At 45.6% G+C, this 26,752-nt stretch overlaps 1 protein-coding gene across 1 annotated transcript in view; it reads right to left on the bottom strand.

Moving 5' to 3' along the window:
• WASL (WASP like actin nucleation promoting factor) overlaps positions 1 to 25,376 on the bottom strand; it is a 61,767-nt gene extending 36,391 nt beyond the window's left edge. The window contains exon 1 of the mRNA XM_004592491.3: positions 24,828 to 25,376. Within this exon, the coding sequence (XP_004592548.2) occupies positions 24,828 to 24,950 (123 nt within the window). The 5' untranslated portion in view covers positions 24,951 to 25,376. The remainder of the gene's footprint in view (positions 1 to 24,827) is intronic.
• Between the last annotated feature and the right edge of the window lie 1,376 nt (positions 25,377 to 26,752).

The following is a 26,752-nucleotide window of genomic DNA, read 5'->3' as shown; positions in this document are numbered from 1 at the left end:
CCACCCAGCTCTCTGTTTGTGGCCTGGGAAAGCAATCAAGGATGGCCCAAAGCCTTGGGACCCTGCACCCATATGGGAGACCTAGAAGAGGCTTCGGGCTCCTAGCTTCAGATTGGCTCAGCTCTGGCCATTGCAGTCACTTAGGGAGTGGATCAATGGACGGAAGATCTTCCTCTCTGTCTCACCTCCTCTCTGTACATCTGACAGTACAATAAAAATAAATAAATCTTAAGAAAAAAGAAAGAATGCTTGTAGTTTTGGTCCTAAGAATGGAAGTCCAACTAATGAGTATTTCAAAGTAGATGTAATGTTCAAGAGTTGACACAGTGGCAGATTTAAAAAATTTCTCTGAAATGTGCTAAAAGGATAACATCAACTTGGTTGGCAGAATCCTGCTAACAAAGCAAAAATACTACTAAAAAAAAAATATCACCACATCCCCAATGAACATTGATGTAAGTGTCCGAAGCATTAGCAAGCCGAAATCAGAAAATCATGGCAAAGCAATCATGCCCAAGTGGGTTGAGCACAGGGACAAGGCCGGCGCACCACTCTACCACCACTCCACTCTGCAGCGGGCCAAGTGCTGGGCTGCTGCTCCCACCTGGAACCGGTTCCTCCAGGTCCTGCTACTCCCGCCCTAATTCCAGGGTGAGAGACAATGGTCACTTGAGGCAGCGGCCAGGGAGGCTGGCTCCATGGCTTATGTGTCTGCCAGTCCTGGGAGAGGGCCTCTGGCTTTAACCAGGCCCTCCTGCCGGGAGCCTCTGGGGCTGCAAGACCATACACAATGTCTATTCAGCAGTCTGTCCTTCTGCCTTTCAAAGAAAAGGGAACATCCTTCATCTGATAAGGGACATCTAGGAAAAATCCTGCTTTGCTTTTATTTTTTTTATTTTTTTTAATTTTTTAAAGATTTTATTATTATTGGAAAGCCGGATATACAGAGAGGAGGAGAGACAGAGAGGAAGATCTTCCATCCGATGATTCACCCTTCTTACCAATACCAAGAACAAGATAGGATGTGTATTCTTTCCTTTTTGTTTTAAACATTTATTTATTTTTATTGGAAAGTCAGATTTACAGAAAGGAAAGACAGAGAGGCAGATCTTCCAGGCACTGGTTCACTCCCCAAGTAGTCCCAATGGCTAGAGCTGAGCCAATCCAAAGCCAGGAACCAGGAGCTTCTTCCAGGTCTCCCATGCAGGTGCAGGGATCCAAGGCTTTGAGCCATTCTCTATTGTTTTCCCAAAACCCAAGCAGGCAGCCAGTGCCCATATGGGATCCCAGTGCATGCAAGTCAAGGATTTTAGCCACTAGGCTACTGCGCTGGGTCCAGGATGTCTATTCTTATCACTTAGACTTCAACATTGCAATCAAAGTTCAAACAAGGGAAAAATGGTAAATCCATAAATAAAAGGGATAAAGAGAAGAAAGTTGCCACTATTCATCAAATACATAGATATATAAAAAAATATAGAATCTACCCAAATAACTACCATAATTTAATTTTAGCAAGGTTAGAAGATACAAAGTGAATATAAAGTATGGTTCTATAAGCAATTAATAATTAGAAATAACAAATTTTAGGGGCTGGTGCGATGGCACAGCACAATCATCTTCTGCCTTGTAGTCCCGGCATCCTGTGCAGGTGCTGCTTGTGTCCTGGCTGCTCCACTTCTGATCCAGCTCCTTGATGGCCGGGAAAGCAGTGGAGGATGCCCCAAGTTCTTGGGATCCTGCACCCACACGTGAGACCTGGAAGTAGCTCCTGGCTCCCAGCTTCATAGCAGCTCAGCTCTCGGCACTGCGGCACCCTGGCAGTGAACCTGTGGATGGAAGACCTTTTCTCCCATCCAAGCACTAACCAGGCCCAACCTACTTAGCTTCTGAGACCAGCCGAGACCGGGCGCGTTCGGGGTGGTATGGCCGTAGACACGAACACTTCTTCTACCTCTCCTCCTTCCTCTGTAAACTCTACCTTTCAACTAAAAATAAACCAGGTAAAAAACAAATAAAATCATTAAAAAATAAAACTTTACAGTACTATTTAAAACAGGACACATTCACACAGAGGTGTCAGATTCATAGACTAAAATTCCCAACATGCTTCCTCCCCACACGGACACACATGAACACATCCTCCCCACATGGACACACATGAACGCATCCTCCCCACACGGACACACATGAACACATCCTCCCCATAGACACACATGAACACATCCTCCCCACACGGTCATACATGAACACATCCTCCCCACACGGACACACATGAACACATCCTCCCCACACGGACACACATGAACACATCCTCCCCACACTGTCATACATGAACACATCCTCCCCACACGGTCACACATGAACACATCCTCCCCACATGGACACACATGAACACATCCTCCCCACACGGACACACATGAACACATCCTCCCCACACGGACACACATGAACACATCCTCCCCACACGGACACACATGAACACATCCTCCCCACACGGACACACATGAACACATCCTCCCCACACGGACACACATGAACACATCCTCCCCATAGACACACATGAACACATCCTCCCCACACGGACACACATGAACACATCCTCCCCACATGGACACACATGAACACAACACAATCAACTCTCCAGCAGACATTCTAGACAGTTTGAAAAATTGATTTGACTTTTTTAAGGTTTATTTTATTTTTATTGTACTGTCAGATATACAGAGAGGAAGAGACAGAGAGGAAGATCTCTGTCTGATGACCCGCTCCCCAAGCAGCTGCAAAGGCCGGATCTGAGCTGCTCTGAAGCTAGGAGCCAGGAGCTTCTTTCTGGTCTCCCACGTGGGTGCAGGGTCCCAAAACTTTGGGCAATCCTCGATTGCTTTCCCAGGCTACAAGCAGGGAGTGAATGGGAAGCGGGGCCGCCAGGATTAGAACCAGTGCCCATATGGATCCCAGCCGTATGTAACGTGAGGACTTTAGCCGCTAAGCTGCCGCCTGGGCCCCCCCAAAATCCATTTCAAAAATCAGATGGAAATTCAGATTAAAATCTTGAATTGTAAGATTCATAAACAATCTTGATAAGAAAAAAGTGGCTTATCATACCTGACTTTAATATTTATGATACATCTATAATAACTAAATCAATATATACTGGGCAAAGGATAAAAAGCAAATTAGTGGTATAAATCAGGATCAAAAAATAGATCTAAACATATAGTCAACTAATGTTTAAAAATTGTTCCTAACCAATTTAATGATGAAAAATAATGTTTTTTAATAAGTGAATACTAAATCCAATGGATAACTGAGTGGAAAAAGAAACTGTAAAGAAAAAAACCAGCCTAGGGACACCCATGAATAAGGCCAGTTTTAGTGTAGGTAAGAGATGAATTCTGGGTGATTCCCAGTAACAGGGTTATGAAACTTTCGGGCAAGTGTGGAGGCTGAGACCTGATGGTTTGGAGGGGAGTATCCATAAGATCTATCTGGGCCAGACTGATTCACCAGCCCAATTAGGAATCCTGAGATGGGCTGTTAGCATTGAGCATCACTGACTGCCACACACCACTCCACACCAAAGCTATGGATGGGGACCTGTCTGGCAGAGCTAGGTACCATTACTTGACTGGGTGGTGGAATAGTGGACTGGTCACACTTGGCAGGGTCAAGACACTAACCAGCACGCAAAAGAACTAGGTCCAGGGGAGACTCTGTGGGGGAAATATGGGCCTAACTGTGGAAATACAAGTCCCGCAGGTTAGCTTGCAAGCTGGGGTGGCGATGGGCTTAGCTAGGAGTGACCATGGCACCTGCCATCACTTATGGGTAAAGGAACCGATGGCAATCTGGGCAGGTCAAGGCAGCACCACCCGAAGGTGCATCCTAAAACAGGATGTTGGGTGGGCCAAGCTGCAACTGGAAGGGGGTGGACTGGGCAGGACCAAGCAAACTTCAACTCACAAAACAGAACAGAAATCAGGATGGAGCACATGTCATTCCAACCTAGGCTCTTACACCAACTGGTCTGCATGAGGCAGGGTTACAATGCCACAGCATCAAAGGCAAAGGCTGGGACAGGTGAGGGGCTAAGCCAACTGGGTCAGAGCAGCCACTGGCAAACATGTAATCTAGGGCTGGGAATAGACTAGGTTGGGGAGCTGTGAGAATACACCCTTGTTGGGTTGGGATTCCCACGGGAGAATGCAGCGGTTGGAGTGGGGGCTGCGTTCTGGTCTGGATATGGCTGCAATCTCCCTTGGCACAAGTGTGGATTGGGGCTGAGCATACCAAGCTGGGCTAGATGCCAGCACCATCTGGCGCTCTGGAGAACCTGGGTAGATGTAGGACAGACTAGGCTGGGTCTCTGTCCCTACTGCGCCATGTGTGAGCAGTCTCTGGGTATGGACAAGCCTTGGCTGGGGTGAAACAGCTAACACCAAGAACTGGAACAGCTTGAAGGCCAGCAATAAAGGCTGGGCCACAGAACCACCAGTACGTGCAAGACCTGGCATGGGGAGAGGTTCTGAAGGAGGAACTAGGGAAAATCCTCTATCAGAACACAGCCCCTACAGGTGAGCACAAGAACCACAATAAAGAGCAACCCAGACCAGGCCAGAGGAAGATACCCACCATCATACATATGGCATAGGTGGGGGGCAGACCAGGCTGAACCCATTCACATCAACTGCTGGCAAATCTGAGCACCAGCATAAAGTGTGAGTCAGGCCAGCTTCAATCGCAACACATACCAGTGCACATTAAGGAATGCCAAGGTGAGATGAGCCGTACCAGATGTGGTTGCAGTGCACACGTGAGAACGGGGGGGGGGGGGGCGTGGGAGAGCGGGGGATGAGGAGGCAAAGCCGGCCGGGGAATGTGGACACCCCTGCTGGACAACCACTCCCGCTGGACAACCACTCCCACTGGACAGCATGAATTGGAATGGGGGCAGATCAGACCAGGCAGGGGTACAGCATCTGTGGGCCTCACGTGAGCTAGATTAGGGAAGGGCCACATTGGGCAGACTATTCCGACTGGTGCAAACAAAAATTAGAGTGGGTGAGGGTTGGTTGGGCTTTGCTGCAGCATCAGATGGCAGAGGCTGGCACTGGGGGCTAATTCTATCAAGTTAAATGACAGAATCACCTGAAGAGTATATAACCTGGGAGTGGGAGTGACCTAGTAGGGAGACAGTGGGCACCTCCCTTGTTGGTTACCACTCCCACTGGAAAGCAGGAAAACCAGGACAGGGGCAGGGGTGACTAGACAGAAAGGCACCTGCCAGTATATGTGTGGGTTGGATAGTAGGTTGGTTGGGTTGAACTAGGCTTCAATGCCCACTGACGAGTACAAGAGCTAAATGGGATGTGGGACAGACTGAACAAGCCTGCGGTACATACTGGCATGTAAGGGAACCAGGGTAAGGGGTAGGCTTGGTGGGGGTTATGGGGAGTCGCCCCAACTAGGCTGCAGCTCCCACTGGTTTGCGTGAGGACCAAGTATGTAGTGGGTAGGATCGAGCTGGACTACAACAGCCATTGGTTCCAGTGGAAGACAGGGCTGGAAATAGAACTGACCCAGCAATTGCATCGACCAGCATGTGCATAAGCTGATTGTGGCAACGGACTGTGCCAGACCCTGTACGGGAAAGCACACACAAGAATCAGGTTTGGGATCATCTCAGATGAAGTTTCTTTGGAGATCCCTCCAACTGAACTGCTGATCTCAGAACCCCAACCATGTAGAGACTGTCAGCCAGTGGATTCTGAATAGGTTTCATTGCGATCGGAACTGAGAGACTGGCAGCAATCCAGAACTGATGAACTATCAAAACTGCTTGAGCAGGACCCTCAGAGCGTGCCTCACATCGGGGACCTGGGATGGGTGGGAGGTTGGGTGGGGCTTTCCCCTTTGTATCTCCCCTGACCCCAGATACAGGGAAAAATATGATGATATTAGTGTGGAAACAATGGTATTACCCACTTTCCTGTAGCCCTTGACACTTTGTACCAACTAAGTAAGAGTATTAAAAAAAAATAATTCATACGACTTTTTCTGTACTCCATATATAAATAAACTACAATGACAATAAACACTGTAACAAGTCAAAATTTCGTAGAATTCAAAATGCAGGAGAAAAAACAGGTCAATCAGTCTCAAAACTTAAAGACCTCATACAAGAGCTAATTAGGCAAGCCACACTGAGAGAAAAACAGGCGGAATGTATCTCTAACTATAACCTTGGATCCAGATTATACAAAACATTTCTACAAATCATTAACAGCAAACAATCTACTGAATGAGCAAAAGAACTAGAAAAACTACATTAAAAACAGAGATATTCTAACAGCCAACAAACACAAGAAAAAGTGCTCAACAGGATTAGTCACAGAAGAAACGCAAATAAAAACCACATGCAAACACCACTTCACATTTACTAAAATAACTAAAATAACAGACTGACACCCCGCCCCTCCCCCAGCACTGGAGAAGGCAGGAAGCTCCTAGAATTCTCACACTGCTGGTGGAAATGTCAAAATGGCACAGCCACTGGGAGGACGCCAAAGGCGTCTCAGCAAAGGTACATACACCCTTCACCTGTGTAATGCTCTCCTCAGTATTCACCCACAAGAAATAAAAGCATGTGACACACACAAGGAAACTTGTAAAATATTCACAGACGCCTTCCTTATTCCTAATAGTCAAAAACTAGAAACAAGTTAAATATCCATCCACAGGAGAACGGAGAGTCTGTGGCATGTTCATCAATGGAACACTACTGACCAATGAGAACAGAGGAGTAGCCGTGCAGTAACTAAGACGGTGTTCAGGAACACGCCCAGGAAAGTGGCCAAGCCGACAAGATGGGGCCGAATAGCAAACCAGAAAGTGGCTGCCAGCAGGGGCCGGGAAGACGGGGAGACACGGGAACTAGAATGTGATTGACAGACACAACAGAACTTTTTTAGGGGTCAGAGATACAAACTTATTTTTAGTATATTGCCTACTTATAATCTTTCTCAAAATTCATCAAAATTAGAAAAATCTGTATCTATTATTGCATATAACTTCAGCCCTAATTTTAAGTAGGGAAAAAAAAGCCATACTAGTGTATAACAGAATTGTAAGAAAAAAAAAGAAAAAAAAGAAACAACACTAATAATTTTCTGTGCTGACACACTGCAGTTTTAAAGTAGCTAAATAAATTGGGAAGAAATTTCCTAGTAACGGTAAGTATTAATGCAAGCTTTCTAGTTGTTTTTATTTGGAAAGATACACTTCCCTTTAAAATGAAAATACATAAACTTAACTATACGTAACCCAGACAGTCATCCCAAGCCTACAGTAGAAGCAAAGTTGTTCTGAAGAGGCTAGAGGGAGGTTGGCTAACAGGTGCGGAAACCCACACAGACAGGAGCTGCAGTGCACAGCCCAGCCCAGGGGCTACAGCCCCGACAGTGCACCACAGGCTACACGAAGAACTGGAACACAAGGGCTCAGGGGCTGCAAAGAAAGAAAACACATGCAGTGTATGTGCCCTGAAGTATTATAATGTACCCTACAGACATCAACAAATATTAGCAAATAAAAAATGCCAAGAAGATAACCTGCAACTCTTTTTTTTTTTTTTAAATTGGAAAGTCAGATATACAGAGAAGAAGAGAGAGATGATCTTCCGTCTGCTGATTCACTCCCCAAGTGGCTGCAATGGCCAAAGCTGCGCTGATCTGAAGCCAGGGGTGGGAGTTTTTTCCGGGTCTCCCACGTGGGTACAGTATCCCAAGGTGATGGGCTGTCCTCAACTGCCTTCCCAGACCACAAGCAGGGAGCTGGGTGGGAAGCAGAGCTACCAGAATTAGAACTGGAAGCCATATGGAATCCTGGCATGTGCAAGGGGAGGACTTTGGCTGCTAGGCTACCGCACCAGGCCTAATAACCTGCAACTCTTATCTGACACCTGGGATGTATCTAATGTGCTGCCTGAAATGTCCGATCACTTTGAATCCAGGTGCACTCAGCCTCAAGCCACCATTTTTATGAAGCCTTTTTTCTTCTGTCTTGTGCCATGATGGCTTACTATCCTGTAAGCTTGCTTCTGCCCACAAATCCTTGATTATTTACATTCTGGAATCCTGGATCTGTCTGCTGTTCCTCTATTTTAAGAACCTTTTGCTTTGGTGGCCACTTGTTATACACTGGGTTTTCTAAAAACAGCATTCATTACCTTTTATGTTAAAACCAAAATGTGTCTAGGAATACCTGGAAAAATCATACTCAACATTCAGGAAAAAAAAACATTTAAAAATGTGTGACATTTTTATAGCATTATATATAAAATAGTATTGCTACTTCTATTTATGTAATCTTACATGGGTATTACACATTTTCAACAATTATACAACATACTAGATTATCATTACAAAACTGGAATTTTTAGAAGGTGAAACTTGGCAAGTCAAACACACATTTAAATAGTACTTACCCTTTATCCGAACCAGCCCATTTCTTGCAAATTATCTTTGTAAAATAACAAGCCAAGTCACTGAAATAAATGGAGGGAAGGAAAAGAGGGGACAGGACAGAGCAGAGAGGGAGACAGCAGGGGAGAGCAGGGGAGTCTGCCCTCCCTACAGGGCCGGTCAGCCCACTGGACAGGTCTACGGGGAACAGTGTACTCCCCAGCATGGAACAGCAGCCACAGAAAACCCGCGTCTGCTCTTGTGGGGGCATGTCTAAGACTAAGGGCCTATGTGTGTGGTCATCATTCAATAATTCTACACAATAAAATGTTTGTGTCCATATTATACATCAACAAAGAATTGTTTCTGGGTAGCACAGTTTATAACTAGTTTCCGTTTTTATCCTTTTTATTCTACAATAGGCCAAAATGTGCATCATGCAAAGGTAACAGGTGAACCAAACAAGCAGCTTCCGAATTGTTACGAGCCAATATGTAAATAAAAAGTGAAACTGATTTTAGTATGCCACCTAATTGAATATATAAAAACACTATAATTTAAATTATATTATTAGAATATTGATGAAATATTTTTCTTTTTTTTGGGTAAGTCTTGGACATGTAAAGTGTATTTCACACCCACCGAACAATTCAATCTGAATATTTCAACTGTTCAGTAAACACGTGCTGTGACGACCATATACTGTACGAGGCATTATAAAATGAAATCTCTAAAAATAGCACATTTTTATGAGAAAGAAAAGTTGTTTCTTAAATAAGTCACTTCACTTGATCGCAGAACATTTGCCAAAGTCTCACAGCTGTGTATTACATAATTTTTTGGATTACTTCAAACTGTTCCCTAGCATTCTGTGGAAGATTCTTGTTTTCAGAAACGCACGGGCTGCTCTGAGCTTACGGAACAGAGACATAACAACCCAAGGGTCTACTTAACATGTGGCACTAAATGAACTTTCTGGTCCTGCGTGGGTATCCATATCAACAATAGTGAGATTCTGACACACACTCTCAATGAGCACTACTTGGAGACTATGATCATGCAAAACTGTCTAATTAAGAAGGAAAGGTTTTTCGACAGGGCAGACGTGGTGCAGCAGCCAAGGCAAGGTTAGGGACGCCTGAACCTCATCTAGGCGTCTGGGTTGGAACCCTGGCTCCGCTCCTGACACTAGCTTCCTCGCAAGGCAGGCGCTCAGCCGCAGCAAGCAGTAACGCCTCCAGCGCTTAGGGCCCTGCTGTTCAGGTGACTCAAGTGAGTTCCTGGCTTCCGGCTTCTTCCCAGCCCAGCCCCAGCAACCAGCGACTTGTGGGGAGTGAACCACTGCCAGAACTGTCCTCACTTCCTCCCACCCCTCACTGCGACTCTGCCTTTCAAAAAATAAAGAAAGAAACAAATCATCTTTAAAAGAAAAATCTTGCTCTGCACTATAATTCAACCATAGAAGAAAACATAAAAGAAAATGTCAGGTGCTCTTAAAATTGGCAACAACTTCTTACACCAAAACTAGAATCTATGCATGAAAAAAATGATTAATGGGTCTTCGTTAAAATTTAAAACCTGTGTTTCATGAATGCGATTAGAAAATTTAAAGGCCACAGACTGAGAGAAAATACATGCAAAAAAATGCTGACGAAGAACTTGGCTCTAATATAGACAAAGAACTCTTCAGCACAGATGGTAAAGAGGTATATGCAATGCTCGGTATCACATGGCCTTTGGAAATTACAAATTAAAACAATATGACAACAAACCTATTAGAATGGCTAAAATTGAAAACACTGGTAACACCACACATCAGTGAGGATGTGGAACCGAAAACAGCAAGCCAGTCTGTAAAGACTATGCGCCATGATTCCAACTAGACCACTTTCTGCAGCAGGCAAAACTACCGAGAAAAAAAAAAATCGGTAATCAGTAGCTATCTGGGTTTCAGCAGAGGAAGAGCAGGAGTTTCAGAAGTTAAATTACTCCATATGACACTAGACTGATGGATACATGATATTACATGGTTGTGAACACCAGAGCCATAAGTCCTGACAACACACAGAGTTTAATCCAACTTCCACCATGGGTGTTAGCCAACACCAGTGTTCTAACAGTGGCTCTTTCACAGAAACAATGTATTATCCTAACGTTAAGAACAAGAGAAACCAGGAAGCAAGCAGGGAAATGGGGCACAGGAGAACCCTGTGCTTTCGGTGCAATTTTTCTGTAAGCCCAAATTGCTATAAACAATAGTCAATTAACTTTAAAAATGCAAATCAGCGACCTACACTGAGCATGCAATATTTCCAACAGGAATACAGACCAGGGATCAAGAATCGAGAATAATCAGACAACTGAACAAAATCAGCATCAAAGAAGGGTACTACCTTAATAGAAAGTACAAATGATTCATACAAGAAAAAAGCTTCTTGTTGAGAATCTTAAGAAAACAAAAATACGTAATTAGCTATTATTGTAAGAAAAATAGCAAAAGAGAATAGGTTACTATTAAAACAGCCCTATCAGCCCCGGCACAGTGGCCTAGCACCTAAAGTCCTCGCCTTGAACATGCCGGGATCCCATATGGGTGCTAGTTCTAAGCCTGGTGGCCCCACTTCCCACCCAGCTGCCTGCTTGTGGCCTGGGAAAGCGGCCGAGGATGGCCCAAAGCCTTGGGACCTGCACCCATGTGGGAGACCTGGAGGAAGTTCCTGGATCCTGGCTTCAGATCGGTGCAGCTCCGGCTGCTGGGGTCAGTTGGGGAGTGAATCATCGAATGGAAGATCTTCCTCTCTGTCTCTCCTCCTCTCATATCTGACATCGCAATAAAAGTAAGTAATTCTTTTTTAAAAAATATACCTATCGGGCTTGGCAGCGTGGCCTAGTGGCTAAGGTCCTCACCTTGATCCCATATGGCCGCCGGTTCTAATCCCGGCAGCTCCACTTCCTCTCTGTCTCTCCTCCTCTCAGTATATCTGACTTTGTAATAAAAATAAAATAAATCTTTAAAAAATATATATATACCTATCAACATTATAGAAAAGACTTCATGAAAAATAAAAAGTAACCCCTTTACCACCAAAAATTCCAGGTTAGATAAGAATCAAGCATAAATGTAACAGTATCTAACATTTAATAAAAAATTACAAGTTATGCCAAAAAGCAGGAAAATATCCATAGTGAACAAGAATAAATCACAAAATAAAATGACACGCAATGTTAGTAGATAAGGGCATTAAGGGAGCCCCTGGGCTGGGTACTGGGGCACACTGAGTAAGCCAGCTTGAGGCAGAGACATTTCACATCAGAATGCCAGATCCAGTTCAGGCTATGCCTGCCTTTCAATCCAGCTTCCTCCTAAAGGACCTGAGAGGCCACAGGTGGCCCACATACCTGGGTTCCCGCCGCCCACACGGGATACCCAGTGGAATTCCCAACTCCCAGCTCCAGCCTGGCCCACTGCTGCCCATCACAGGCATCTAAGGAATGCCCCATGGGATGAAAGATATTCTCTCCCTTCTTCCCTCCCTCCCATATAAAAACAAACCTTAAAAGGTATCTTTAAAAAGTCATAAACAAAAAAAGCTATTATGCCTCAAGGGAGAACCACAGCAGACTCGGTTAGTGATAAATAGGAGAAGAACAATGGGCTGCGGGGCAGTAAGCAGTGCACGACCTCAAGCAGTCCAGTATGTGTCACTGATGTCCAGGAAAACCGGGCAGGGTGTGGGTACTCGGAAGTACTCCTGAAAGCTTCCAAACTTCATGTAGATGCTGTATTATAAACTCAGATTCAAGAAAATTTAGTACAAAAATCCATCAGAAAATTACCTAAAGGTATGTCATATTCGTTGTCATTTTTCAACTACAAAAAAAATTTTGAAAAAGAGACATAAAGATGCAACATATACTGAATATTAATAAAAAGGACAATAGATTTCCTGTAAAAATAACGAAACCACAGGAGACACTGGGCACTGTCTCTGAGGTACACAAAACAAACACTATCATCCCAATGTCGCACACCAAGTGCATGCATCTTTCAACTGCGAGGGTACAACACAGACGTCCTGAGATTCAGCAAACGGACAGAAGCGATGAGCAGGCCCACACCACAGAGATGCTCCAAACAGCAAGAAAGGCCAAGGAACGCCACCGAGCAGGGACCAGACCCCGCAAGGGGAGCGAGGACACCGCAAGGGACAGGCGGGGGAGACACAAACTTGCTGTTCTCTTACTATTTAAGAGACGACCGGATCCTTACAACAACAACAACAACAAAAACCAGTAACAAGAGATCATGAGTTTATAACCTCCATAAAAGTAAAATACATACCAATGATATAGCTTGATGGGAAAAAATTTCTTGTATGAAATGTGAAATGACAATAGTTCTTAGAAATAGACTTAATTATGCTAATAAATGTACTATAAACCCCAAAAAAAGTTAAAACAGAGGTACAACTTATAAAAAGGAGTTTAAAAGTAGATAAGATACTAAATTAATTCAAAGGACCATATAAAATGGAACAAAGAAATGAGACAAAAAACTGAACTAATACAGGACATAAATAAGACGATGGTAGATTCAAAGTCAACAACATCAACAGTCACACTGAATATAAACAGTTCAAGTATCCATATTAAAAGGCATATATTGTCAGATAAGATTTAAGAGCAAATAACTCCTGTTGGCCCTCCTTATATGCAGGAACAGACTGGCAGATTCGATTAGGAATGACTGAAGAAGATTCAATCATTTAAACACTGTATCTGCACTGGCAATGGGTTTACTTCTGGTTATTATTCTCTAAAAAACACAGAGTAACAGTATTTGCAACACATTTATGTAGTACTAACCATGAGTAATCTACAAATGAATTAAAGTATGTAGAAGGTATTGGGCCTGTGGCACAGTGGGTTAAGACACCACTTGGGTGCCTGCAGCCCCTATCAGAATGCTAGTCCAAGTCTCAGCTACACACTTTGTGCACCTGGGAGGCAGCTGATGACGGCTCAGGTATGAGTTCATGCCACCCACAGGGGAGACCTGGATGGAATTCCTGGCTCCTGGCTTCAGTCTGGCCCAGCCTTTACTGTGCAGTGAATGAGCAGGTTGAAGGTTTCTCCCTCTGTCTCAGAATAAATGAGCATTTTTTAAAAACAAAACGAAAAGCACGTGGCAATACATGCAGAGGTTATAAGCAAACACTATGTCACCTAATATAGAATACTTGGGCACCAGCAGATAATAGTATCCAAAGGGCTCCTGCAAGCAATCACCCAAGCATACCGATGACAGCAGTCTGTGCTGACCACAAAAACCCTTCTTGTGTATCAAGACACAAAGAACTTGCAATGTAGGAAAGCAGAGAGATCAGAACCCCAAAGGAAAGATGCACTGGTTATATTCCTAGCAGACAGGGTCGACTTCACAAGAGGATATAACAACTGCTTAAGTTTACACACCTAACAGAGACTCAAATTCTATAAAGCAACAACTGACAAAACTGCAGGTAGAATCACATGATCATGATTACTGCCGAGGAACTGAACACCTAGAACAAGTAGACAGAAAATCAGTAAGGATGAAAGACAACTGCAGGGCCTGGCGCGACAGTGGTAGTTGTTAAAGTACTCGCCTAGCACGCACCAGGATCCCATATGGGCGCTGGTTCTAGTCCCGGCGGCCCGCTTCCCATCCAGCTCCCTGCTTGTGGCCTGGGAGGGCAATGAGGACGGCCCAAAGCCTTAGGACCCTGCACCTGTGTGGGAGACCCAGAAGAGCTCCTGGCTCCTGGCTTCGGATTGACTCAGCTCCAGCCATTGCGACCACCTGGGGAGTGAACCATCGGACGGAAGATCTTCCTCGCTGTCTCTCCTCCTCTCTGTATATTCGCCTTTCCAATAAAAATAAATCTTAAAAAAAAAAAGGAAGATAACTGGAACAATGCTAATGATTAACAACATACTCAACATTTGCAAAGCATCACTTAGGATGAAATGTGTGACATTAAATACTCATGTTCAGGGGGTAGGGGGGTAGGGGGGAGTCTAAAACCAATTCCCTTAGTAATTACCATCTTAAGAAAAACTAGAAAAACGTATTAAAACTAAAGTAGCATTATGGCACAGCACAACAAGCTGCTACCAGTGATGCCCGCATGCCATGTCAGAAAGCCAGCCTGAGTCCCAGATGCACCACTTCTGAGCCCGCTCCTGAGCTAACGCGCCTGGGAAAGCAGTGGAAGATGACCCAACTACTGGGGCCACTCAACGCAGGTGGGAGAGCAAGGTGAAGTTCCTGGTCCCTGCCTCTGAGCTGACAGCCCTGGATCGTGCCGCCATCTGGGATGTGAAGCAGAGGAGGGACGGTCTCTGTGTCTGTCTCTGTCATTATGTCTTTCAAAGTGAAGCAGCACACTCCTCAAAAGGAGTTAATTTTACTGTTATATTAATATATGTATTTTTTTCATATGACACAGTATTATGTAATGCAATAAAATTAAAAAGATGCAGTACACACAAAGGGACATGGAAACGAAATGTATGAAAAAGTTAAGTTTTATGCATAACAATATGCGTAAAACCAGTGTTGTCTGGAAAATTCAAAACAAAGTTTCTCTACTACTTCTTTCCTCTCCAGTGCTCGTCAGTCTGGGCTGTGGTGCTCTCCTCCATGACCCTGACCTTGAGATCTGTACAAATCTAATTCCACTCCCATGGCCTAAGGAAGCAAAGTAAGCAAAGGAAATCCAGAGCACAGCAGAAATCAATATAATAAAAGCAGAAAAACAACAGGGATCATTGAACCCAAAAGCGAATCTACTCAGATGATCATAAAACTGAAAATTTCTATCCACACAGAACTGGGCTGGGAGGGTTCAACAATGCTTAAGAATATGACAAAAGTTGGGCCCGGCGGCGTGGCCTAGCGGCTAAAGTCCTCGTCTTGGAAGCCCCGGGATCCCATACGGGCGCCGGTTCTAATCCCAGCAGCTCCACTCCCATCCAGCTCCCTGCTTGTGGCTTGGGAAAGCAGTTGAGGACGGCCCAAAGATGTGGGACCCTGCACCCGCGTGGGAGACCTGGAAGAGGTTCCTGGTTCCCGGCTTCGGATCGGTGCGGACTGGCCCATTGCGGCTCACTTGGGGAGTGAAACATCGGATGGAAGATCTTCCTCTCTGTCTCTCCTCCTCTCTGTATATCCGGCTTTCCGATAATAATAATTCTTTAAAAAAAATAAAAGAATATGACAAAAGCACAGGTGGGCAGGGATACAGAGCATCAAGACTGGCCATCAGCCGCACCTGCCGAGTCTGGGTGACAGGCGCAGGCAGGTTCATTTTGCTATTTTTGTGCCATTTAACAGCCTCTGGCCCAGCAGCTTCGATGCTGCTTACGCTGGCCACTCCTCACTCAGCGCAGCCAGGTGTGAGCATGGTTTTGTTTGACTTCCGCTTTCCGATAATCTGCGTCTTGCGAGGCCCTAGGTAAGACCTGGGCATGGGTCCCTTCTCTCCTGTGGGAAACCTGAGCCGACTTGGGGGTTCCTGGCTTCGGTCTGGACTGGCACCAGCTGACTTAGGCATTTGGAAAGTGAAGCAGCAAACAGAAAGACCTCTGTCTGATGCCCCACCCCTCAAACAAAATGAACATAAGTAATGAACAAAAGCACCTGTAAACAGATTTTTCAAATAATTTGAGTAACATTTTAAAAAAAAAATCGGATGAAGAATTTATGTGTTCCTTACATTACCTGCCCAGATTATGACCCCAGACACAATATAGACACACACCTACACACATAGACAAGCATATGAGGAGGGGAAAGGCAAAAGAAGAGATTTCTGTGTGGCTTAATTATATTGTTGGATATGAATTCATGTTTAAGTAATACATCAATGAATGTGCATGTATGTGCATGTGTATTTAAAGTATAATCACAATGAGTTTTATTTTTATACTTTTGAAAATGCATTAAAATGGCTGATATGTACAAGAAATCATAAAACCACAGAAGGAAGTGACTTAAAAAATATATCCCTTGCAAACGCAAGCCTCAGTATGTCAATTATTTCTAAGTTAATCTACAAATCTAGTGTTATTCCAAACCAAAGTCAAATATTTTTGGTGGTGGTGGTTAGAAAGCATGGTAGAGGGCAAAACCTTACTGAAACTAAAGGAAAAAAAAAAACCCCAAGCAAACCAAGTTTATTAATATTGCCAGAAAAATACCATAAGAGTAATGGCGGTCCTACTCTAATCAAATTGCATCATCATTATAAAACTACACTAGTTCTGTATAAGAAACTTCCAGCTCACACAGTTCTAGAGCTTGCACCGTGTGAGACACCCAGACTCTGCAATTCACTACAGCAGTCCCAGGAAGCTATCGCACCCCTCCAAAGAGGTTAACTGCATATCTGTTATGTAATTATTACACATTACATTTCTTCATCTAATGTAGTAATATTATATAAGACATACAATGTAACAAAAAAGGATGAATCAGTATGGAGAATATTCAAACAACTCAAAATCAACATACCGTATGATCCAGCAATAGCACTCCTAGGAATATATCCAGAACACTTGTTTTATGAGAAACTAACATGCACTCCTACGTTCACAGCAGCACAATCAGTAATTGCAAAAACATGGAAGCAACCAAAATGCCCATCAACAGAGGATTGGATAAGAAAGCTATGGTTCATCTACTCCATGGAATACTACTCAGCTATTAAAAAAAACAAAATGCAGTTCTTTGCGGCCAAATGGGCCAAACTGGAAACCATAATGCTAAGGGAAATGAGCCAATCCCAAAAGGTTAAATACCACATGTTTGCCTTAATTTAAGATGATATGATGTTATGTATAACATGTTATGTTATGAATGTTATATGTTGTGTATAAACTAAAATTGAAATGTAAGTGAGGTGGTCACAGAAGGTGGCTAGGAACTCGCATTTACTTTTAACATATTGGTTACTCATTACTATGTCAATTAATTCCATAATGATGTAAATTTTTGCTGATGGTATGTTGGAGCTTTCAATTGACTGGGATGATACTCTGCTGGCTCTGTCTTCAGACCAGAGGGGGTATACCTAAGAAGCCGTTGAACTTGACTGGACAATAAGATGCTGGACTCTATGTTTGGCATACGCTTGCAATGGGGGAATCTCAACTGAACTTGAGCTGTGGTTATGCAACAAGGTGGAGGAATCCACCATGGTGGGAGGGTTTGGGGAGGGATGGGGAGAACCCAAGTAGCTATGAAACTGTGTCACATAATACAATGTAATTAATGAATTAAAAATAATAAATAATAATAATTAAAAAAAGAATAAAATCACAAAGCCAAAAAAAAAAAAAAACCCAAAAAAGGATGCAGTAGACACAAAGGGACATGGAAATGAAATACACACGAAAAAGTTAAGTTGTAGAACATGCAAAAAATCAACGGTTTCTAATAAATTCAAAACAAAGTTTCTCTACGTCTTCTTTCCTAATGTTCAAGACCACTACGGTGCTCTGCTCCTTGACCCTGACCTTGAGATCTGTACAGATCTTCTAATTCCACTCCCACAGCCTAAACTATGTACACTCTGTAAAGGATTCCAAAAGCTCCACTCCTACAGTTTCTGCTATCCAGCCATTTGCACAAGGATGTTCTGTTGTCATCTGGAATTCCCAGAGGAAACTACATACTGTTAATTTTTTGTGATGTTGTATCTCACCTTGAAATGGCAACCAGATCCCTATGATCAAGGGGGACAGATACAGCGGCTCCCTGGGAAACAGACATTCTGACAGCGCATCTGCAATCAGAGGGCAGTGCTGTGAGCGAGCGGTGGCCTCTGTCACGGGCACATTCACTCAAGGCCTAATCCTCACTGTTCCAGACGCTGCTAGAATCGATTCTCCTTAGGTAAAACCAGGGAAGCTGAGATAATAAATGAAATGGTATTTAATAAACTTACAGTGTTCCTGTTACGAATGATCGTTCCCAATTTTGCCCAACTCGGAATCATCACTATCTTGATATTTCTTATATCAAAAACCAGCTACTGACTAAAGCAAGCTCAATCCATACGATACAGTTCAAGAGGCAGGTTTGTGGCACAGCTGTTATATTACTGCATCCTCTTCCAGAGTGCCTGGTTCAAGTCCCACCGCCGCTGCTTCTATCACGGCTTCCTGCTAACGTGCTCTGCCGAGGCAACGGCCGTTCCAGTTCCGTCTGCTCCCTGCTAACATGCCTTGGAAAGCAGCAGAGGATGGCCCAAGTGCCAGGGTCTAGAAGAAACTCCCGGCTCCTGGGCTTGGACTGGCCCACCCCTGGCTGTTCTAGCCACTTCTTGCTCCTCCACACACAATGGCTCAGCTCTAACTATATGAGCAGTGAAACATCAAATGAAGATTTCCCTGTCTCTCCTTCTCATACTTCAAAATCTGCCTTTCAAATAAAAATGAAACAATCCTTTTTTTAAAAAATAGCATATTTTAATTAAATCCCTAACAATGTCAGAAAGAGACAGACAAGGCAGGAGATATGAGAATACATAATTGAGAATCCAACTGGATATATCCTTAATAACTGTGCTTGTCTAAATCCAGAGCACAGCAAATACAGCAGCTGAACAGTCAGGAAAGAAAGTAAAAGGTAAATCTTTTCTTTTTTAAAAGATTTACTTTCTTTTATTGGAAAGGAAAATCAGATTTTACGGAGACAAGAGGAGACAAAGATCTGCTGGTTCATTCCCCAAATAGCTGTAACAGATGGCGCTAAGCCGATCTGAAGCCAGGAGCCAGGAACTTCTTCTGGGTCTTCCATGCAGGTGCAGGGTCCCGGGACTTTGAACCATTCTCTACTGCTTTCCCAGGCCACAGGCAGGGAGCTGGATCAGAAGTCGAGCAGGGGGCTCGGCAGCATGGCCTAGTGGCTAAGGTCCTCGCCTTGATCCCATATGGCCGCTGGTTCTAATCCCGGCAGCTCCACTTCCTCTCTATCTCTCCTCCTCTCAGTATATCTGACTTTGTAATAAAAATAATAAAAATAAATAAATAAATCTATAAAAAAAAAAGAAGTCGAGCAGGAAACCAGTCCTCATATGGAATGCCAGCGTTGCAGTTGGAGGCTTAGCTTACCTCACTGCAGCATCAGTCCCAACACAGAAATTCTTCGAAAATGTTCATCATCATTAAAAAGCCCTCTATTTCTAATAGGCCAAATGCTTTGTAACAATAAGGAATAATAACCATAAAACTGCTAAGAGTTGTTCTATTACTAACACCCTTTGAATCTATTCTCCATGGCTGTTTATTAAATGTACTAAAAGTTCAGAAGCAAGTGAATTTGAAATGGGAATTTTAGATGGAATAATTTGAGTCTTCACCGTGGAGACACACAGATGCCAGGGTGAAGAGCAGGCTGTTCTGTCTCTGCGACAATGTGTCCTTGGCATCCAGGAGAGTCGGGCTGATCAAAGGCTGAAAGGAGAAAGACAGTGGGCTCTGCTGGGCAAGCCCTCCCGTGCAGGCTCCCAGTCACCGTCAGAATCACTGGAACAAGCGGACTCCTAACAGATACCTGGGCGGCTCCGAGCGACTGCCAGAAACAATCCCCAAAGAGCTTTTTCCAAGCTTCTCCTCAAATCTTAGTTTATATAATTCATAATTCACTGGCTTTAAGCAACATTATTAGAATTGACTAATTTAAACCACATACAAGAGTTCAAAAATTACTATAAAACCTCCATGCTAGTAACAGAAAATATAACCCAAACTCTCAGATTTCTTCAACATGCAAAGCACTCTTAAGTACTCTGTGTGAAGAATTATAGGACTCTGAAATCCTTGCCTATGTCCAGCTTACAAAACTTGAAACTGAGGCGCAGACTGGCCAAGAAATCTTCCCATAATAAAAAGCTTAGAATAATCCGAAACAGGATTTCTAACCCAGCTTAACTGGAGTCTTCTGACCAGGTGCTTAGGGTCCACGCTGCATATTCACACTCAGCTCATCTTTGTCCTCTGAACTAGACAAAAGTTTCTTCTCATCTTTGTATATTCCAAATCTGGAGGATTTTAACACTTTTCTCCTTCCATTCTTTACTTAAGATGAAATACATTCCCAGCCCTAACTTCCCACCAACAGTGGCTTAACTCAGTCAAGGCAAGGATCCCTCATATCCCATCTCCTCTCTACATCTATGTAAGAATCACTACCCAAAGGTCTGAGTTAAAACAGAAGAGCAGGAATTTGGCCCAGCAGGTGAGTGGCCACCTGGGCCATCAGCACCCCATCAGAGTGCCTGGCTCAAGTTCAAGCTCCTCCACTTCTGACCCAGCCACCTGCTAATGCGCACCTTGGAAAGCAGCAAAAGGCGGCTCAAGTTCTTGGGTCCTTGCACCCTTGGGAGACCCAGATTGAGTTTGGAGCTCCTGGATTCAGCCCGACCGCAGCCAGCGAACATACAAAAGAACGGACAGAGGACAGATCTGTTTGTCCCTGTCTCAATCATTAGAACCCACTGATCTGTGCGCCACATGGTACAAACATTACAGAAAACTAAAAAGGGGAAGGTCCACCTCCCTAACTCACATACAGAAGGGAAAGCCTAACTGAAGAACGAGTGCTGAGGAACGGGAGGACATCCCAGCCAAAGTCGAGAAATAAAAACGGTTTCTTAATAGCAGGTGAAAGTAGAGGGGAAAAGGTGGGGAGTTTCTAGGGAAAGGTAATAATGTTCAACAACTTTATCATGACTGAAAAGGGTTAAAATGACTGTAAAGGGATAAAGTCTTTTTTTCCCCATTCCTTAATTTCTTATTTATTCAGAACTGCAATGAGTCTCCAAAATTTACTGAAAACACCTAGTATGAAAAAACTTCAAAACTATGTTCCAAAATACAGTTATCTTTGAACTCCATTTTCCATTAACTTTTTGAAGTGTAAAAGCACCTTGTGGAGACTGCACATGAATAATACATGAAAGAGAAGAGAGCTATACTTTTAAAAATCATCCTATTGGGAAAAAAAAAAACAGAAGCTAATGAATAGCATCAGAGCTACATCCCTTTTGTAAAAGCACACAACGTATACTTACACATATTTTAAATAAAAGCTCGATTTCCATAAAATCTATTTTTAAAAACTGTGGCAAAGCAATAAATTTTCTGAAAATCCACCTCCTTCATGAAAACAATCGCCAATCACAAGTGTCCCTAACATGCAGCTGATGGGAGCCCTGTCTGCAGGTTAGAACACCTGCCCTGAGTCCCTTCCTGCCCCCCCACTCTAATCGCCCCTGGATCCCCACCAGCAAGGTTTCCATCAGGCGGTGGAGACCTCTCTGCACTCTCACAAGCCTCCTTCTACCTCCTCCACTCCTTCCACCTTTCCCCTCAAAACTTCTCTAAAATCTGAAGCTGATCTTGGGGTTTCCCCACTTCCTGGTGTTTCCTCCATTCCCTTACCCGGCTAGGAAAGGCATGTTACTGATACCTCAAGGAGTCAGAGCAATGCCACTCTCAAGGAACTCATTTTAACACATAAAATACTGGCCAAAGATGGGAGGAAAACTCATTAACATTTGCAAAGTTACTTTTCCAACATATGATATTTCTAACCTGGATTCCAGGATTACTCTATCAGAAAATAATGGAGTTTCCCATTGAGCCTCAAGCTGCAATAAACTTGCTAAAACCAGAAATGCCCAACCTCTACCTCAGACTCAGTGAATTTCAGTGCTGTTTAGAAACTGGGCCCCCAGGGACACAATGATTCAATGCATATCAAAGCTCGAGACATCAAGGGGAAAGCCTTTCAGCTCCCTAACAAAGTATCAGCAGGTACCCTAACTTGCCAAGCTATGGAACATCCCTCGTGGACTGCAGGCTACAAACGCAGTTGTTTTCCACTGCGGCAGGTGGTCTCTTAAGGACCACTCTGAACCACTGACTTGCTCAGTAGTTCACTCGTGGTTCACTCGTGGTTTCCCTCTTCAGAGTTCAAGCTCCCTGAGGGCAGGTCATCAATCAGGATTCTGACCTCAATCAGGATTCTGACCTCAACTTTTAGTCACCTAATACACATCTTGTTGAATGCAAGAAGAAATTAAGCTCTTCAGGAGCTGGTGCCGGAACTACTTCTGGTTCAATCCTTGACTTCTTAGAGAACAAACTTCCTGCCTAACACATTTAGTCTGACCTGTAGCTCTTATTGCTGGATTGATTGCAAAAACGTATTAAAATGCTGCTTTCAAGTATAGGAGACTATATAATCAGCAAAGGTGGAAATGACTAAAAATTAAAATGAAACTGTCATTCTTAGCGTTACTCCCTGTCACCTGGGGACAACACATTTCAAAGTTAATCTTCCTGAAAATGTCATTCCACAGGAGCAGGCAACTGGAGCAAGTGTGGTTTTAAACGACAGAATTTCAAAAAGCAGCACTGATTAATAAAAGATGACATAGACATGGAGCATGCACTACTGACAACCTCTGCCCAATCCGCTCCTGGACCCACTCAGCAGGCCGTCTTCATCCACCCCAGCATCATCCACGCGAGGCATTTTTCTGAAGCCAGTAATCACTACAGGTAAGCCACGGAGCCATTCGTAGGTACACGTGTGCATAACAGCAATGTCCTTCCTGCCTCATGTTTTAGGATGTCCGGCATGTAAAACACAGCACAACTACTTCCTTTTTGATGCAGATTACCCCGCATACGTAATAAACCAGCAAAGTGGTTTCTTTTTTCATTTACAGCTAACAATGAAACATGCTGGAGAGTTTCTGAAGTTGAAAATCTGTAAAAAGTACTACCTTAAAAACCCTCCATTTTTACCTAGGGTTTGGCGCTTTAAAAATGAACAGGTATTTTTTAGTATCGCCTTTACAAACAAATCAATAACGAGGTGGGGAGGTTGCAGGGACTGTGCAAACTACAGCAACAAGATTTGGCAGAAAGCACGGGGCTTGGCACCAGGAGCGCTGGCTTTCTGGTTAGTTACCAAGTCGCCGTGGGACCTGGTGACAGGAGCTCCGTTTTCTCACTTGTTTACAAACGTGTGGGGGCAGAGGAGGACTTAATTATATTTAAAGTTGTTTCCCAAACATCTGATTTGGAGCCACCCTTCCGGCTTGATTCTAATCATTAGCTCAATTAGCTCAATGCTCTTTTAAGGTCGAAATTCTGAAATGCAAAATACATGGAATATTGAATGGAATGACTCAAGTCTCCAACGGCACAGCCCCGAGATATACAGAGGAGCTTCCGGTAAAGTTTAACAATTTGGTGACTTTCCAGAAATTGTTTAACCCTAACATTTTAAAACAAACAGGTGCAGCCTGGTTTGACATCGCTACCATTACTATAGGGAGGGGGAGAAGGTGATATCGCTCTGCTTACCACCACTTCCGTCGGTGGTTCCTGGGTTCCAGGGCAAACTCTCGCAGGTGCGGGCAAAGCAGGGAGAAAGGGTTCCAGCCTGCACTGACCGCAGGAAGATCCCAAGACAAGGCCAACGCCGGGAGCAGAACCTCCCCACCCCCAGAAGTGCCAGCAGCCAATGTAATGAATGCTTCCGTCAACAACGCGCGTTCCCCTTCCCACAGCAGAAATGCTCGCTCCCCACCGCCCAGCTGAGGCTCGGAGCGGCCGCCGGCCACCAGCTCGGCCCAAGACCACGAGCTACTGGAGTCTGCGGTTTCCGCGTGCAAGGCTGCGGGGACACCAGCACCCGCACACACACAGATTCAGTGGGGAGGAGAGGAGAAACCAGGCCTAGGCGAGACTGCTGGAGAAACCAACCCTGCTTCTCCACTTCGGGGGAGCAGCAGTATTTCCTGCCCTTCACCTCTCCCCAGCCCCGTAGATTCCAGAAACTCCCCGGACCCCCGGGGTCCTCCACTGCCTCCTGCAAATCCTCCGGCCTTCACGCCCCGGTCTATTCGCCACTCCTCCGACCTCTGGCATTGTTAGGCAAGGGTACCGCCCAAGATTCAACACAGGAGAGGTGACTGGTTTTGTGAGCTTCTGCGGCTCGGGCGAGGAGAAACCTCCCCTGGGGTCTCCCAGTAAACTTTCCAGCGGCGTTCGGGGCGCACGGCCAGAGGAAGGCCCGGCGAGGTGACACTCCCTTGTCCTCGGACAAGCTCGGGAGCCGGCGTCCGGCCGCCCCAGCCCGCACCCCGCGCGCCCGCGGCCAGGGCGCCCACCAGGGGCCTGGGCCCGCGCGCCGCGCCGTCTTCCTCACTCCCACTTCCCGGCCGCCCAAGCCCAGGCCCGAGGCGCGGGGGAGGCAACAGGGAGGGACGAGCGACGCCGGTCCCGGCCACTGACCACACATTTCTTGCCGAGGAACGTGAAGAGGGACTCGTTCTCCTGCGGGGTGAGCAGCAGGGACCCCACGTTGGTGACCCTCCGCGGCGGCGGCTGCTGCTGCTGCTGCTGCCCGGAGCTCATGGTGGCGCCGGCGGGGATGGGCGTCCAGGGCCGTGTCCTGCGCTGAGTGGGCCACGCTCGTTCCCCGGCTCGGTGACAGCGGCGGGAAGAAGCGGAGTCACCAGCGCAGCATCTCGCAGTTCCTCCGGCGCGGGGAGGAGGAAGAGGTGGAGGACAAGGGAAGGAGGAGCTGACGGCCCAGAGCGCCGCGCGGAGGAAGGGGACGCTCCCAGCTCCAGCCCGGCTCAAGGCTCGGGCCTTGACGGTCGTCGTTCTCGCACACTCCGGCGACTGCGCTAAACTCCCAACTCCTCCTCCTTCTCTTCCTCCTCCTCCTCCCAGCCTCTCGCGGCGCCGGCGGCAGCCTCACAATCCAACATGGCAGCGGGGGCGGGCGAGACCACAGCGCGCAGGGTGCGGGGGAGCGCGCCGGAAACGCGCGCCCGAGGCCCGGGCTCCGGGTGACGCCCCCGCCGCGCCACAGGCACGCGCTCCGCGCCGGCCGGGGCCTGTGCGGGGCGACTACGGGGCCCGACCTGTCCTCCGGGGGGCGACTGGGGGACCCGGCCAGGGCCTGTGCGGGGCGACTACGGGGCCCGGCCTGTCCTGGCGGGCGGCTGCGGGACCCGGCCAGGGCCTGTGCGGGGCGACTACGGGGCCCGGCCTGTCCTGGCGGGCGGCTGCGGGGCCCGGCCTCTCCCCGGAGCGACGGCCGCCTGGAGCGACACGCGTTTCTCAGTCGCCGAAGTGGGACGCGCGCGCCGCTGGCGAAGGGTCGGCGTGTGGAGAGGAAGGTCGGGGAACCGAGACGCGCTAGCACCCCACGGGTCCAAGCCGCAGGTGCCTGGGCTGTCCCCGACCAGGAGGGGACGTGGAGGAGCAGGCCTCCTGCAGGGACACAGACCAAAGTCACTGTGGAGACACTGGTGCCACCCGCCTGGCTCGCCACCAGGGATGAAGTGTACCGTTTCAATTCAGATTCTTTTAAGGATCCTAAACACATCCCCTACCTCCCCCCCCCGCCTGCTCCCCGTCTGGTGAATGGGTAAATGCCTCCCATCTTTCCTCTTCCTTTCGAACCCTGACGTTCTTCTTGCATATTTTTTTTTTTGTCTAAAAGATGTTTCTGACACGCGCCTCCGGATCGCCAACGTCGCTTATCTGGTTTAATCCTTAAAGCGCGATCTCAGGGTTTCTGTGGTTGTTAGTGTGTATTCTGCAGAAGGTTGACAGTCTCTAGCCTGACCTCCTTTATAAGCTAAACAGTTGTTGTGAAGGGAAAGTTTGGAACGTGGAAATGATAAAACGGGGACTGTGGCGAACAATAAAATATGCATCTGACCTGCACGTTAAACCTGTTATTTATGCATGCACTGTAATGTCATGCTTGCTAATTCTCAATTTTAAATTAAAAAATTGTTATGTTGAAACATGTTCCCAAGGCAAACTTGGGCAAAACTATTGGATTTTAACGGCTCTGTTAACTTTCCCTGGAAATCTCCAACACATTAAGTAGATTAATAAACCATTATCAACGCACTTTGAACATGTTTGGAAAATTTAAGATTAAAGCTATTCTAGTGAAATAGGACAGGCGCACATCTGCGAAGGGAAATGCACATTTCACCTTGGAAGTTTTCATACCAATATTAAACTTGGTGAAAAATGTTAGAAAAAAAAATGGGCCGGGGCAGCTTCACTAAATGGCTAGCAAGGACGGTGCTAGAGATGGAGATCTGGAGTGGTGTCTGGATTGTGTAAAATAAAGCTAGCAGGTGAACTAGTTTGTCTCTGATTTACAAAATTAGATATAAATGTCGCAG

Source organism: Ochotona princeps, chromosome 25 (genome assembly GCF_030435755.1).
Source record: "Ochotona princeps isolate mOchPri1 chromosome 25, mOchPri1.hap1, whole genome shotgun sequence".
In the NCBI taxonomy this organism is placed as follows: Eukaryota; Metazoa; Chordata; class Mammalia; order Lagomorpha; family Ochotonidae; genus Ochotona; species Ochotona princeps.
This window is presented reverse-complemented; position numbering and strand designations above follow the sequence as displayed.